Source organism: Anopheles nili, chromosome 2 (genome assembly GCF_943737925.1).
Source record: "Anopheles nili chromosome 2, idAnoNiliSN_F5_01, whole genome shotgun sequence".
Classification (NCBI taxonomy): Eukaryota; Metazoa; Arthropoda; class Insecta; order Diptera; family Culicidae; genus Anopheles; species Anopheles nili.
In genome coordinates this window covers 67498839-67513272 of record NC_071291.1, presented here as the reverse complement: position 1 = coordinate 67513272, position 14434 = coordinate 67498839, and the positions used below count along the sequence as shown (strand labels likewise).

Sequence of the window (14434 nt, the reverse complement as noted above, 5' to 3'; positions counted from 1 at the left end):
TCTCGACCTGTTTCTTGGGCGTTTGGAGCTTGCCCAAGCGAAGTGTTGAAGGACGACTCTGCAGGCGGATGATGGAAGGTTGCTGGATCGCGATAAATTCACCAGCTGTCAAAACTTCACTACTTTTCTCACACAACACTCACTCTCGCTTTTTACCTTCACTCGTGTTTAATTTTTTGCCTCGTGTATTCTAATGCACAAACCGGACACCGCAAATCGCACACACTATCCTGCCCATGACACCATTCTCTTCTCGCACCCGGTTCTTCACGGGGAAACTGTACCACGCCTACCGGGCATTAGAAGCCAAACCCGGCACCCAACCACCACACCACGGGGCATTGTAAATGCATTCCGGTCTGTGTTCCGGTTTTTCTTTTTGCTTGTTTTTTCTGCCAAACCCATCCACCAGCCTCAGCACGAGCACGAGTGCCCTTTGGCGTCAGGGGCCTGAGCAAATGCGACTCCACGAAGGTGTGACTCGCAGGCATTGGCCCACATCCTGTATGTGCAGCTGGCAAAGATGGTGATGCACAGCCTCCGCCAGCGATGCAGCACTTCTTTTGCGCGATGACGCTTTCCTGCTCTGGTCGGTGGGGTGTGGAGAAAAACAGGATACCCGTGGTTGAGGATGTTTTGGGCTCACGAACACCACCCAGAGGGAAACGCATAAAACACAAACACACGCACTTGAACACTCTCTCTCTCTCTCTCTCTCTCTCTCTCTCGCTCTCACTCTATTTTTCTCTCGCTTTCTCTAACACGCACTGGTTTTCAGTGCACTCTTTCCTTCCGCACTGATGCACTTTTATGCTCCACGTAATGGCGCATGGGAGGCTGAGGAGCTCTCGCACCGGTACTTGGTCACGCGCCCGGTTAACGAGCGGAAGAGCCGATTTTGGTGTTTAAACCCTCGAAATCTGGGGTGGCTTTTGCTCCCAGTGGAAGGGGGTGGTTTTAGTTCACCCCCTGCCGTCGATGTTGGGGGAGAAAAGCAGCGAATGAAACGTTGAATGAAATTTCCTAAAACACGAGCACGAGCTATTTTTGCGATTCCTCCAGCATCCAGCAACACAACCAACACAGCGGCCCGCTCGAATGGAGCCCTTTCTTTTCTTCTCACTCTCGACGCGCTGGAGCGCCACCTCCCACCCGTACACCCGTAACAACCCCTCGCGCCACGGACACGTATACACATGCGCGCGAGCACTGCTCACCCCTCACTCACCACTTCCAAAAGCGCACCTTTTCCGCCCAGGCAGTGAGGGCGAAAAATTTGACCACGGTGTGGTTCTAAACGCACTCACACACGCACTTCACGGCGTAAATCCGGTGGGCTTTGTTTGAGCTTTTTCCACCACGCGATGGCAACGCACACGCGAATGCAAAGAGCTCTCGTACGCAAGAACACGCGCAAGGAAGCGCCTGCACGCCGTGGATGTTAAGCGCGGTTCTCCACGCGACCACCTCCGGCAGCATAAACCGCTTTATGCTGCTGCTGCTGCTGCTGGTGTTTGGCGCACCTTTCGCGCCGTCTTTCCCCCACTCTGACACTGCCTTTTTGGTGAAAGCAAACGGCGCCGCCGCCCGAAACCGACAGCGAAAACCGACAGGCGGCCGCAGATCCGCGGATTTAGCTCCGCGATCGCGATACAAGTGAACCGCGAGAAGGTGGAAAATCTTCTCTTGATTAAAGTCATCCCTCCTCTCCGAAGGGGCATGAGAAACGATGTCTGACAAGTTGAACACATCTCGCGGTGTCGTACTAACGTCTGCATATTTGCGTTTGCACTGTGTGCTGACTATTTTAAAAAGGTTTAAAGCGTATGTTTTATCAATTCAAGCTTAACATAATCTAATGCTCAAATTACACTAAATCGTTAAAGAATGGTACGCATGGAAAATGATAAAACTTTACCAAAAACAGCATATCGCGTCCGTATTTCATTTTAGTTGTTCATCCCTGAAGTTACACCTCTCTCTCGTTATGACCCACTCTCGCTCTCTCTCAAATTTGCTCTGTTTACTCCTTTGTTTTCTCTTTGTCTTTTCTCTCGCTCTCTGTGGCAGTTATGCTCCCTCTGTTCATTGACGTTTGTATGACAATTTGGAAATAATATGCTGTTTCTAACACCTGTAATCGTTATACAGAATATAGAGAACCTAATTTGAATTTATTATAAATCATTCCAGATATCAGACTAGTTTTAAGGCATATTTAAACTATTATTTATCCATGAAAAAAGAATGAAGCACGATGAATTCTAACAGGAAGACGGCAATGTCTTTCTAATGTTACGGTATAAATTACATTCAAACATTTTCTAAAAGTGTCTATTGTTTTCTCATAATACTTTTATTTGAATTTTATTTCTCGTTACAAAGTAATTGAAATTGAAACTACAAAACGGTAAAGAAAACTCCGTTAAAAAAAACAAAAGAAATGTTTCCGACAGGTTGGAATGTTCGAATTACAAAATAAGAGAAAATCTATCCTATATTTATTTTTTTCTAAATATTAAAGAAAAATATATCCTTTGTGCCGCAGCGATAACCAAGAGACGATTTACTAATGTAACTACCGAAATTTGAACAATCATTGAACGGTCTACTCACTATCAATAGAATGTGCGCGTTATGAATTTTGTAAATTCAATTCTTTTTGCCGATTTTTTAATCATTTTTGTTAGAAAAATTGCTCAATTATCATTATCGAATAGAGGGATGAGAAAGTTATTAGTTGTCATTTTCGTAGAAGTGTGAATGGAACGAATAGACTCAAATTTATCCATGCCTGATGTTAACGATTGAACCATTGAAATAGTAGATAGCTGAAGAGAAATGCTAAGAATTATCCTCTAAACATGGGGTTGGGTTACATGAACGACGATTAAATACTTAGTACAGAGAACACTTATAGAATAGAGTAAAAAGGTGATTGTTTAGGCATAATTTGGGCACAATCAGAACGCTTCAATCGACCACGGTGGTTATTCAAACGTTGTTTTTCGCTGGCTGGATTTAAACGACGATAAGCTGGGATTTAGAAGCGTATGTAAATGCTCAGAATACGCGTGGGTAAATAAGCATGTTTTCTTTGAACATTTTTGAAGACTATGAGCTATAGCTATGAGGAAAAGAATGCAATAAAAAATCTTTCTCGTTGATCGAGATCTGTGAGCGTTTAGATGGTACAAGTACACAAGAGGAAAGCGGCACGGAATTAAATATCTAATACAAAAAATGCATTTTATGAATGCACTTAGCATCATACCATAGTTATGTTTTTCTTCGTTTCCTCCTGAAACCACGAATTTGTGCACTTCATTTTAGTATAATTCGAGGAGATCACACCAGCGGCCCCCAAAAAGGTTCTCGCCCCTGGAGAGTGTGCGTTGGAGTGGTTTATAAAAATATGACCATCCCAGCGTCTTGTCGTGGAATCCTATTCTATATGGAATCCACTCTCTACCGTGGAATAATGCTGTGGGTTTCTGTTTCTTTAACTCTACTCTCAATAGATATAAAAATATATACCATTTTTATATACGCACATGTCTTTTACAATACTTGTGTCTTGTTTTTTGCAGGCAGCAATAGTTTTCACCATGAGTTGAGCTTCTATGCCGGTAGGGGGAGGTTAATCTCTACACTATTACTTTCTTCACTATTTTATCACACTGGAATGCATCATGTTGCTTCTTTCGTAAGAGGTACATTTGGGGAGTGCTGCCTATTTTCTTGTTGCAGTTGCAGTTGTGTGAATTACTGTTATACTTTTACATCGCGGAGACACGCGGAGTGCTTCATTCGGCACGAGCTTTACACATGCATCCGTATCCCTATTCGATATGTCTGTTCCAAAAGCGCTTCTTTTACCGACTGTATGATGCGGCCGTCAATTGCTCCTGGAGCTGCCGACGCATTAACGGAACGGGTGCCATTCCACTGAAGCACGTTGAACACACTCTGGGGATGTTACACGCGTCCTAAAAACTTCGCTTATGATCGTGTGCCATCGTTTTGGTGCAGTAAAGACGCTTGTGTTGCTTATTGTTACCTCGTCAGACTTATTGGATTCTTCCTGCTACGGGGAAAGGAACGAAGCGTACTTTCCCGTGTCGGTATCGTTATTACTTGGCTAATATTCGATGCGCAGGGATGTGATTTTCTCTGAGCCGTTACTGTAGTGTCGTTGTCGCTTAATGTTATCGGTTCTACTTGCATCCAGGAGTATCTATATTGGGCAAACATGCCGAGCGTATGCTTTGATGGCCAAAACGATAGGGAAAAGGATAGAAGTAATCCAAGCGGAAGCAGTAAGCACACCGTATCAAGGGCATCGTATCGCAGGGCACTTTTCCCTTTTGGACGGATTGAAAATTAACGAAAGCTAACACAATCAACGGTGTAGAAGACGGAGAGATGCGGAAAAATACATTCGGTACAGTACCGCTTAGTAGTAAGTTAATCATCCACACAGTGGGAGAATCGAAGCCCGGTTTAGGCTCGCCTGCTTTGCCGGCACGATTCGTCGTAACGTAACAGTTTGAAAACTTAGTATCAAAAATCGTAAAAAAAGACAGCGCTATAGTGGCCACCCGGAGGGCCGGGAGACTCACAAGGGAGCAAATTTAAACGTAAGCTGCTCGTACAGCACCATAGGCGCAGGCCTTGCGAGGCCACCCTCAGGTGCTGTGCTCAATGTAGATCTCCTGGGCCGTATCCTAGAATCTATCCTTAGACGCGGCACTGTACTCCATCTCGGTGAGGTTCTGCATTTCCTGCAGCTCTTGGAATTTCTCGTGATCTCGAATATGCGCATAGTTGGCCGCCAGACACATCAGGTAGTGTACGAAGCTGAGAATAATCAACAGACAAGACACCGTTGCAAGGATGAACATGATCTCGCACTTTTCCACGCCATCCTTGCAAAACGCTTTTACTTTAGCCGGTTCGCATATCTTCATATCTTCCTGCTTGACGCCTTCCGGGAACATAAAGTCTACATAAAAAATTAGGAAATCCGAATTAGCGTTTGTAGTAATACGGTTTAAAATTAACTAGAGCTTCCAAAAGTAAAAGACTTACAGAACTGCGTTAGGTCGATGCAATCACGATGAGTCTGCACGTTGTTGTTGGCGCACATGTTCCAAAAAACGGTAAACACAAACGTGACGATGGCCAAAAAGCAAAGGATCAGTATCCACACGATATTCAGCACGTACGTGATAGCCATAAAGACGGCGCACGAGATGCGGCCACCGACACGCGACCCCCACGCCCGATACACCTTGTGACGGGTAGCACCCGTGGCCAGGAATCCGACGAACAGAATCATCAACCCAAGGGCTGCCATGGAGGCGCCAATTACAACGAAAATCATCTGAACCGCCTCGATCCAGGGCAGCCGCAGGTGAAACACTTGATCGAGCATGATGATGGCCAGCGAGGTGCCACGGAACATCGTGCCACAGAAGACAGCGACTCCGATAAGGCACATGACCGTCGCAATCAGCGTCGCGTACGGTATCCGTGTAATGCATGATTTACAGCAACCACCTACGGCGGAAAGAAAAACACAAAGATATCGATTAAAAAAAAGAATATGTAGGAATATTCCAAAATTTGACCCAACATAAAAAGTGCTCGATGTATGATGAAAAGATCGCTGAAACAGCATATAACAGTGAAAGTAAAACAACAGATAACATACGAAAAAAGGAGAGATGGAATGTGTACGATATAGTTAGTGAAAATTTGAAATTTATGATCAAGTACTGCTTTTATTTGAGAGGATTTTACAACACACGATGTTTGATGAATAAAACCATTGAGACTAACGAATATGGCGTTGAAAATGAAACAGCAAACAAAAAATGGTATAGCAATGATAGAAGCGCGTCACAAGCTGAAAAAATTTCTTGCGACTCCATTTCATGCATCGTTGAAGAACAAACGACACAGGTTTTTTTTATCATTTGTTGAAGGAAACTGTTAGTACTGAACGGCAAATAAATTATTTATGTTGTGTGCCCTGTTTAGCACGGTCCTGTTAACCGTTTGCTGACCTTACACAATAGAATAGTACCGATCTATTACTTTCAAATTGCTTCCAAACAGTCTATTACATTGCTACGGCCGTTGGAACACAAACCGGAAAGGTTTAAATCGAAACATAAGCTTTGAAGAAAAGAAACGCACGAGGCGGAAAAGAGAAATTTGTTTTCTCATGTTTCGAATTTCGCTACACGGATTTGCTCTGCAAAGGCATCGCCTAATTGATTAATCAATTGCATATTTTTTAAAAACCTGTTGCTGAAAATATATAAAAAAAATCCAACAGTGCGGCCACAAAAGGGTGGTATTATGAACACTAACATAGTGTAACGTACATGTCTCTGTAATTATTTGAAGATGTCAGGCAGACGAAAACGATGCTAAATGCAACAAGTGATGTAAATTAAAACAAAATGAAAAAAGAAAGAAGCAAACACACAATAAAAGCAATGATTTGCGCTACATGTGAACTCGGTTAATTAAATTTGATCTCCGCACGGTTCGTATTAACCTCAAGAATGCGAAGATAGCGATTTCTAAGAAATGATTTAAGCCCCACATGGAACACTGTCCCGCAAGTGCCGGCAACGGACAGATGAGAGTGTGCACGAGTATGAATCACACCCATTGCGGCGTGGCTGGAATGGCCTTCCGCGTGTACGCACGCAATGCTTTTTAAATGGTGAGTAACAGAAATCAAATTGCACCCGTTTTCCAGCGTCACGCTGGCAAATACCTCTCCGCCGTGGTTTGCCGTGTAGAGTTGTGTCCGAGTATCGATCCACCGATAAGTTCGAACGATAAGGTACCAGGCTGCGTTCGGTGTTGGTGGCAGCCTGCTGTTGCGGTAGGGTGTTGTAGGCACGCGTGAGGGCTCCATCGTCGTCGAAGTTAGTCTCGAGCAGAAAATCGTCCCGTATTTGTCCGGTCGGTGTCCGATTCCGATTCATGGCCATGGCCGGATGTGCCGTTGCACGGTGATGCACTTCCGGTTGCTTCCCTCGTTCTCCGGATGTTGCTGACAATCGCCCGCTGACCGTTTGAACTGTCGGATATGCGGGACAGACACGTGCAGTCGTGACGATGATACTCGGTATTGTTGCTGGCCGATAATGGGATCCACCAGCGTTAGGTGGGGAAGCAGAGAAACCACAACCGCCGGAAATGGGCGTTAAACAGCCAACAACCGCACGCCAACCGTAACCGTCATCAAAACGGTACAAGATCAAACATCGTCATCCCGTGACGCTCTTTCTCGAATCCAGCGCGTCTGCTTCGACCTAGTTTATCGACCCACCCAACGCGAGAAGGTCAGATAGTAGGCTACGAGGCAGTTACGTAGTCGTTGGGGATATTCACGTTCTACGAATCACCAAATTCCGCGAGCTGGGACGGTTTTTGTCGTTTAAATTACGCTGATACACTACACGATGGCAGGTCGAAGTCGCTCGAAAGGGCAAACCGCACTTAATTGAGTGGGAGCGTTAATTACACCAAGGGGCCACTATGCGGCCCACTCGGTTCGTTCGTTACGGACACGTAGAAACTTACGCACGGTACCACTGGATGGCGTACGTCGTTTTGAATGAAACCCCAACGACGGGCGGTTCAACAACATTCCAGTCCCTCCACGATACAACTACCAACGCGCACAAACACTACCACCAACACGATTATTGGTGGGGAAAACTATGCACTCTACAGTCTCAACAAGTGGGGGGTTGCATCCGACGACAATGGATAAAAGATTTTTCTGCCAAAACATGCACTAAATTCGAACAGCATCAGTTCCGACACGAATGAGTTGGATTAATTGCACGTTTCATGTGATGCTTAACGTAATGTGATGCTAGCTTGGACCCCACCTTTCGGAATGGTTTCTCTTTGTGCTAAGACTGCTTGCACCCAGCACTTGCGATATTTCGACAAAGCCTTATCTTATCTTCGGCTGATACAACGATAAGAAATCCTGCTGTACAGGCAGCTACCAATAAACACGCTAAATCGTCGTGTGATACGTACCCATAATTAGTTGGAATGAAGACTCCTCCGGAATGCACTTCTCGTGCAAGAGCTTTAAATGAGGCTAAAGGTGCTACACCCTTTTTTAGGCCTTTCTCTTTCGCGAGATAGAATCGGTAAGCAAATGCTGGGTTTTTGTTTGATATGAACTTTCACTTTGCAAAAACTGCGAAACTGTTCGATTAACTTACAGATGAAGATCAGTTTTTACTAAAATTCGTTAGAAAAACATAATTATAAACAACACAAAACTTGCAGCAATCGCACGTAAACAATTTTCTTCAATGTTTTTTTTGTACACTGACATCAATTGGCTTGTCGGATGACGTCTCGTCGAAATTGTCGAAAACAAATTGGCTTCCGCGTTTCGAACATAAACAAAATTATTTAAAATAACTCTTGTCTGAATGAAAACCACTATAGTTTTTAAGAAATGCCTAAAATAAATTATAATTTATTGATTCCTTAGTTCTACTTTACACATTTGGCTTCATGTTTGTCGAATGTCGAACAACGCCGTTTAGTCGACATACCAATTTCGACATTTCGAACATGGTCGTTTTAATTTTAACCGTCACCTATTAACGTAAAAAACTGTAATAGATCAATATTATTTCTTATATTATGTTGTGGGAATTAAGAAAACAAAATTGTATTGTATTTGGGAATAATGCAAAAGTTCACCCACTAATAATAATATTGATTTTGAAATAATTTAAAGAAGCTTGTTAGTAGCCTGATCTTGTTGTTGTTGTTATTTATTTAAGATATTATTGTTATTTATTTAGATTTGTATATTTTTTGTGAGCTGAAAGGCATTTCCTCCCAACAGCTGCAGATAGCCTTATCCCGGGCTGACTCGGTTAGCCTGATCTTACCTTAATAAGCTTCTTTACTTAAACTACCAGCTCAGTGGTTGAAGCTGCTGTACGCACATTTAGCTCTGAAACATAGACTTTTTTTATATCTGACGAAGCTCAGATGAGGGGTCATTACAACTACGATCTCTATGAATTGTATTCCAGCTTATTAGAATAGCACCAAATGATCCAACTCCTTTTTTTAGTCCATATACGTGGATAGAGGAGGTGATGGAGTTAATACATCCGTCAAACTCTGGCAGTTGTAATAGGCTGGCAATCGATCGTGAACGGTTTCTGATATGATATGAAGAAGAGAAATTGGTATTATCATTTTATGTATATTCGCGAAACATACAAAAATAAATGAGCATAAAGTGAACAGTTGCATTCAATATGTAGACATAATAATTTTCGTTTATTGGTTCAATCTGTAACATTGTTGCCCGATCTAAAACTGATTTATTAGAGTAAGCTTATTACAAACGGGGCCTACCGTGTATTCCGTGGTAGTGCGGGTTTGCTGCGGAGCTTGGACCTAAAAAGAAGAGTGCATATATTTTGTACAATCGTTCCGTTGAACTGATTACGAACGATATTCGTCCTTGGTCAACGTTCAAAGATCGCCTCGATGGCTGATAGTGTACGCTTCCGAATCTGTGCTGCTGCTGTTCTTCCAGACCTTACAGGCGTGTTCCACAAACCAGCAAAATAGTTCCTGTACACAGTTGCAATCTTCAGAATATGCTTTTGCAAACGCTTGTCTACGAAGAGATGACTCGGAACGTGCGTATGTTCTTGAAACCCCCAATTCAACAATGAATCTTCTCTCACCATTAAATCTAATAACCGGGAACCACTCCCGTTCACACGTACAGTAGGCGGTATGCACTTATGTACTCTAAACACTGCCCATCCTAACTTACTACAAACGAATTACTTATATCTCTATCTTATGACGCGTAGCATGGGTGGTGGAGGAAGAGGTTTAAAGAAACAGGAATAAAATCTTACAGTATATCTTATTGGTGAACAGAAATTAAATAAACAGTAAAATTGCCACAGTTACACAGTATAGCACGGTACGACCTGCCTCCTTACGCCACAAACGTTGACGAATGGACGTAGGAGCCAGTATCCTTTCTGGTTTCGCTACATCCAAACTATATAGTAATATCCCAATAATTACACGTACACTCAACACGTCTCGATCACACGTATTTTTGTCTTCTTCTAACCAACAATTAATCGACCGATCGAACGTACAATAATAAATATATAAGCAAATATATATATATGTGAGAGAGTGTATATATATCGGTTTCTATATTTTCCTACACCTTAGCCGCCTTCATTAGGAAATGGCCTACGCTGTACCTTTTCCCGTTGTACCCGTAGGGCGAACACCCTACAACTTTGGGAAAAAATGGGAGCTTGCGAGAGCTAAGATTTCACGCTACTAACCTACGAATTATCGTCCTAAACAACATTTTTACATGACTTTCGTTTTCCGATACTTCTCCCGTGCTCAGGTATGTGAGTGTTTGTGTGAATGCACGTGTGGGTGTGTTTTTGTCAGTGTGTTGTTGCTGCCTGTAAGTGAACTGTTCGAACAATTAATGATGTAAAGCTGATAATGCTGCGCTTATATTTGCTACTTGCTCTCCGGTGACTTGTGCTGGAGCTTTGCCCCAACATAGCCACCGCCATCTGTCTGACTGCGGGAAGGATCATAGAGATCGGGTTACACAATTCCATCGGATTACATCGTAATCCATCATCCTGCTCTCGCTGCTTACCTCAATAAAACAAAAGCACTAAACGTACAACAACTTGCGATTCGGTTACTTAGGGCACTACAGTACAAACTAAATCCTTCTCGATCGACGAGGGTCCGAAGAAGAAAAAAAACAGACACAAACAGGACACATCAAACTATTTCTTCTAGGGACACTTTAGGGGGTTTATGCGTCCCTAGTTGTTATGTGTTCTACGATTGGCCATTAGTGGTTTCATTGCTATGAAGTGTTTCCATTGGTCTGCATTGCGTTTACAAGCTAAGGAGAAAGCGACTAAGAGCGCGGTTTGCTTTTAAAAACGCGTACTCTGAGGCTTACAATATTGCGTATGGTTCTGTGTTTGGTTCGATGATTGCTATAAGTGTTACTGTTTGTAGCTGTTTGTTTGCTTCGCTCCTACGCTCCTTCTGTCGGTCTTTTCGACGTTAGTTCCGTCTTTTGTACAATGTGTATGTGTGTTTGCCTGATGCATCCTGTAGGCCGCACGTGCCTTTTAAACGGTGGCCGGAGTCGATGGTTTACTGGTGGCCGAGATTTCGCTGGTGCTGTTATTCCCTGTAGCCGCCACGTCCGGTGAGTTGGCGCTGGCCGAACAGCTCGGCTGCACTGGTACGCTGGTAGCGGTGGCCGCCTTATCCCGGTCCCGTTCACGTCCAGGACGGAACGCTTCCAGCAGGGCGTCGACGCGTGACTCTGTCGGCGCCCACCGGGCAAAACCAGCGGCATTTTGCAACCACACCACCATCGTCCCTACGACGCTCTTAAAGTTGACCTCCGATCTGAGGAATAGAAGAATGCTTAAAGTCGCAGTTCGTGGCGTAATTACCCACGGCGATAGAGGCATGCATGACAAGGGAATTTTTGATCTTGGTTTGCTGATGACAGGTACTGCTGTTTACTAGGTACTGCTTAAAATAATTGTTGAAACTATATAATGCATGAATCGTAACAGCTAAATTTATTATTCTTTGATTGTAGATGCAGACACCCAGTGCCCAAGCCCCAATCCAACATGTGCGAACCCAGAAAGCTTTTAGCTCTTGCCGATTGAGACCCTCCAGATGTGTGAACGGAAGAAAAGGTGCATATGCTAAACGAACAACGGTGCTAAAAACATAAAAAATAAAATGACAACCTAAACGTGTTCTTACTTTGGTATGCAGTGCTGCAGGCCGTGGCGGTACTCGTGCTCCATCCCCATTACGACCACTTGCTTCCGTTTGTACGGGCTGTCCTCAATCTTCGCCAGGCACTTCAATGCCGGCTCCTTCCATTCCTGTAAAAACACTATAAAGCTACGAAGGAAGGAGAGCAGGTCGTCTGAAGTTAGCTACAATTCTCCCCGCGGTACGGTTTCACTATTTTAATCTTACCTCAACGGTTCGGCCGAATCGGTCAACAGCCGGTCAATATGCTGCAGGCTAGCATCGATCAGCTCCTCGCAGTACGGCGGATTAACCTGAAACGAACCCGAAACAGGCTTGAACTCCAGGAACGAGCCTCTCGAACCGAAAAACGAGTCCGTATCGCCAAATGCGGAGCAGTACTGGCGGAAGTAGCAATTGAGCGGGCTCGCAAAGCACTCGAACGTGACGTTGAAGTGGTAATAGAGGCACTCGAACACGACCGCCGGTAGGGCGGACTGCGTTAGCTCCGGTTCCTGCTGGTTCGGGTTCGCGTTGATCCCGAGAAAAGTCGCGTATCGCTTCAGCATGCAGTACGCGCGCCCGATGAAGAAATCGAACTTCTTATCGTCGAAGCAGTTGTATCGGTACAGCTGCTCGAGCTTCTGCAGGTGCGAGATGTTAACCACGTGCGTATCGGGCGCCGCCATGACGGCCGAGTTCGTGTACTTGATCACCATGTGGTCGCGGTCGTTGTTGTAGTCGATCTGCGGCATACGGGGCGATGGCAACGCGAACTGCACCGGGTAGCACCACACCTTGCGTGTTACCGGAGGCTGCAGTGGAGCCGCAAGCTCCGGGATGCTGTGTTCCTTCAGGATCTGCCCGTGTCGCTCACGGATGTTGCGCGCGTGCTGTACCGAAAGGTGGTAAAGCTTCGCGCATAGCTGCTCTACGCTGGTGCGTACCGTTGCGATGATGTGCGGCTCACACTGGCGCTGTAGGTGCGTTAACCGGTCCTGGAAGTCCTCGTAGCTGGCACCAACCGTCCGCCGGAGCCACTCGTACGCGTCATCCGCGTTCCATTTAACGATCTTTTTGCTCTCCTCGCTGGCGCCTCTTCGCTCGACGATCTTCTTCGCAGCATCGCAGTACCGGGACAGCTGTTTACGGGCGTCCCCCGTGAACTTGGGCTTCATGATCTTGATCGGGATGTCACGCAGGATCTCGCGGTACATTTGGGGTGAAATTTCGGGCGAACACTGGCTGGGCAACAGCGGATCCACGCCCTGATCGATGGTTCGCCGCTCCATGAGCCACCGCTGAAAGGAATCCTTCGGTGGGGCGATCGATTCGCGCTTGTTGCACAGGTCCTCGTACGTTTTGTTAAGCCTCATTGTGAGTGAACCGCGCAACGCTTCAACTTCCGGGTACGGTTGGGGGAACGTCGTCGGTAGTCGCTCGTAGATCAGCACGTTCGTCGGCACCTCCAGGTCCCAGGGGCCCGGTAAAACGTACTTCTTCAATGGCGGTGGCCCTCCCCCACTCGCACCCGTGCCACCACCCGCTCCCGGAGGCATGCTAGCGGTGTGTTGAGCATCTTCCGACGCGCGTCGCTTTAACGTGTGGTTGTGGGGGGACGGAAGTGAATTATTGTAACCGCTGGCATTGTGCGGATGCGATGAAAGCGGTCCATTGGGTCCCATCATCGGATGGCTGCTGCAGATACCGAGCGGGTCCGTGAGCGGATCGAATTGGGCGGGACCTCCGCGGTTCAGAACGGGCGGTTCCCAGAGCGATTCCCCGGTGAGCTTGTTCCAGAAGTATGGCCGTCCTTCCCGTTTCGACCAGAACTTCCGCCAGCCTTGCTGGGTCAGCTCGGGCGCGAGCTCCTCATTGAAGCCGGAACCGGCCACACCGGAAGCAGCCGGTGCCGTGCCGGATGGGGTGTGTGCAATGTCGGGCGGGGTCGTTTTCGTCGGTGTCAGCAACGGTGCGCTTATCGTGGTCGGGCTGGAAGCTTGCAACTGGGGCGATTGGGACTGGCTTTGGGCGTGCTGCTGATGCTGCTCTACCAGCGTCGAGTTCGTCAGTTGATCCCATGCCGATGGTGCCGCCGGAAGCATGCTTTCCGTTTTAGTGCTCAATCCGACGTCGTTCATGATGGGTGTTGTTATTCTACGGAAATCAGGTACAAAAAGCAATTAAATAAAGTATTCCTGAAACGGGCATCCTCCTGCAGAGTGCAGCGGAATATAATATAGCTATATCGTAACATATTTTAGGGTTTTCTCAAACTTCCCCATGTACGGTGAGATTTTTTTTTCTCCACAAAAGCTTCTCCATTCGTAGCAACCCCTTCTTACGACGGTTGCTATGGTTTTTGCTCGAGAAGTGGGTCCAAAAAAAAAACTTCCAATCCACTCGCCGTCGATTGTGCTCACTCTCTCCGGTCGCTCGACGGAACGGGATGAACGCGCGGCCAGAGGACACTTCCCTGAGCATGAGGAAGGGGGGCGGGAACAGGTGGCCCCGTTCCGTCGTGCGCACTCGGTCCCACGCGATGCCA

General features: G+C 45.9%; 2 protein-coding genes across 2 annotated transcripts; both read right to left on the bottom strand.

Moving 5' to 3' along the window:
• Positions 1-2343: 2343 nt before the first annotated feature.
• LOC128722145 (neuronal membrane glycoprotein M6-a) lies at positions 2344-7031 on the bottom strand. The gene is made up of 3 exons (XM_053815987.1): positions 6797-7031; positions 5092-5562; positions 2344-5005 (listed from the first exon to the last, which is right to left on the bottom strand). The coding sequence occupies exons 1-3, from the start codon at positions 7014-7016 to the stop codon at positions 4728-4730; spliced, it is 969 nt and encodes a 322-aa protein (XP_053671962.1). The 5' UTR covers positions 7017-7031; the 3' UTR covers positions 2344-4727.
• A 4203-nt stretch (positions 7032-11234) lies between these two features.
• On the bottom strand, positions 11235-14027 carry LOC128720242 (mRNA (2'-O-methyladenosine-N(6)-)-methyltransferase). Its single transcript, XM_053813900.1, has 3 exons — positions 12115-14027; positions 11893-12036; positions 11235-11520 (listed from the first exon to the last, which is right to left on the bottom strand). Exons 1-3 carry the CDS (start codon positions 14025-14027, stop codon positions 11235-11237), a joined length of 2343 nt encoding a protein of 780 aa, XP_053669875.1.
• Between the last annotated feature and the right edge of the window lie 407 nt (positions 14028-14434).

Excerpts from the sequence above, each read along its gene's own strand:
- LOC128722145 (XM_053815987.1), bottom strand. The coding sequence starts at position 7,016 with ATGGCCATGAATCGGAATCGGACACCGACCGGACAAATACGGGACGAT. Across the intron at positions 5,563-6,796 it reads CGGCAAACCACGGCGGAGAG|GTGGTTGCTGTAAATCATGC; the intron begins GTATTTGCCAGC and ends TTTCCGCCGTAG. Across the intron at positions 5,006-5,091 it reads CATCGACCTAACGCAGTTCT|ACTTTATGTTCCCGGAAGGC; the intron begins GTAAGTCTTTTA and ends TTTTTTATGTAG.
- LOC128720242 (XM_053813900.1), bottom strand. The coding sequence starts at position 14,027 with ATGAACGACGTCGGATTGAGCACTAAAACGGAAAGCATGCTTCCGGCG. Across the intron at positions 12,037-12,114 it reads GATTCGGCCGAACCGTTGAG|CTTTATAGTGTTTTTACAGG; the intron begins GTAAGATTAAAA and ends CTTCCTTCGTAG. Across the intron at positions 11,521-11,892 it reads CTGCAGCACTGCATACCAAA|ATCGGAGGTCAACTTTAAGA; the intron begins GTAAGAACACGT and ends TCTATTCCTCAG.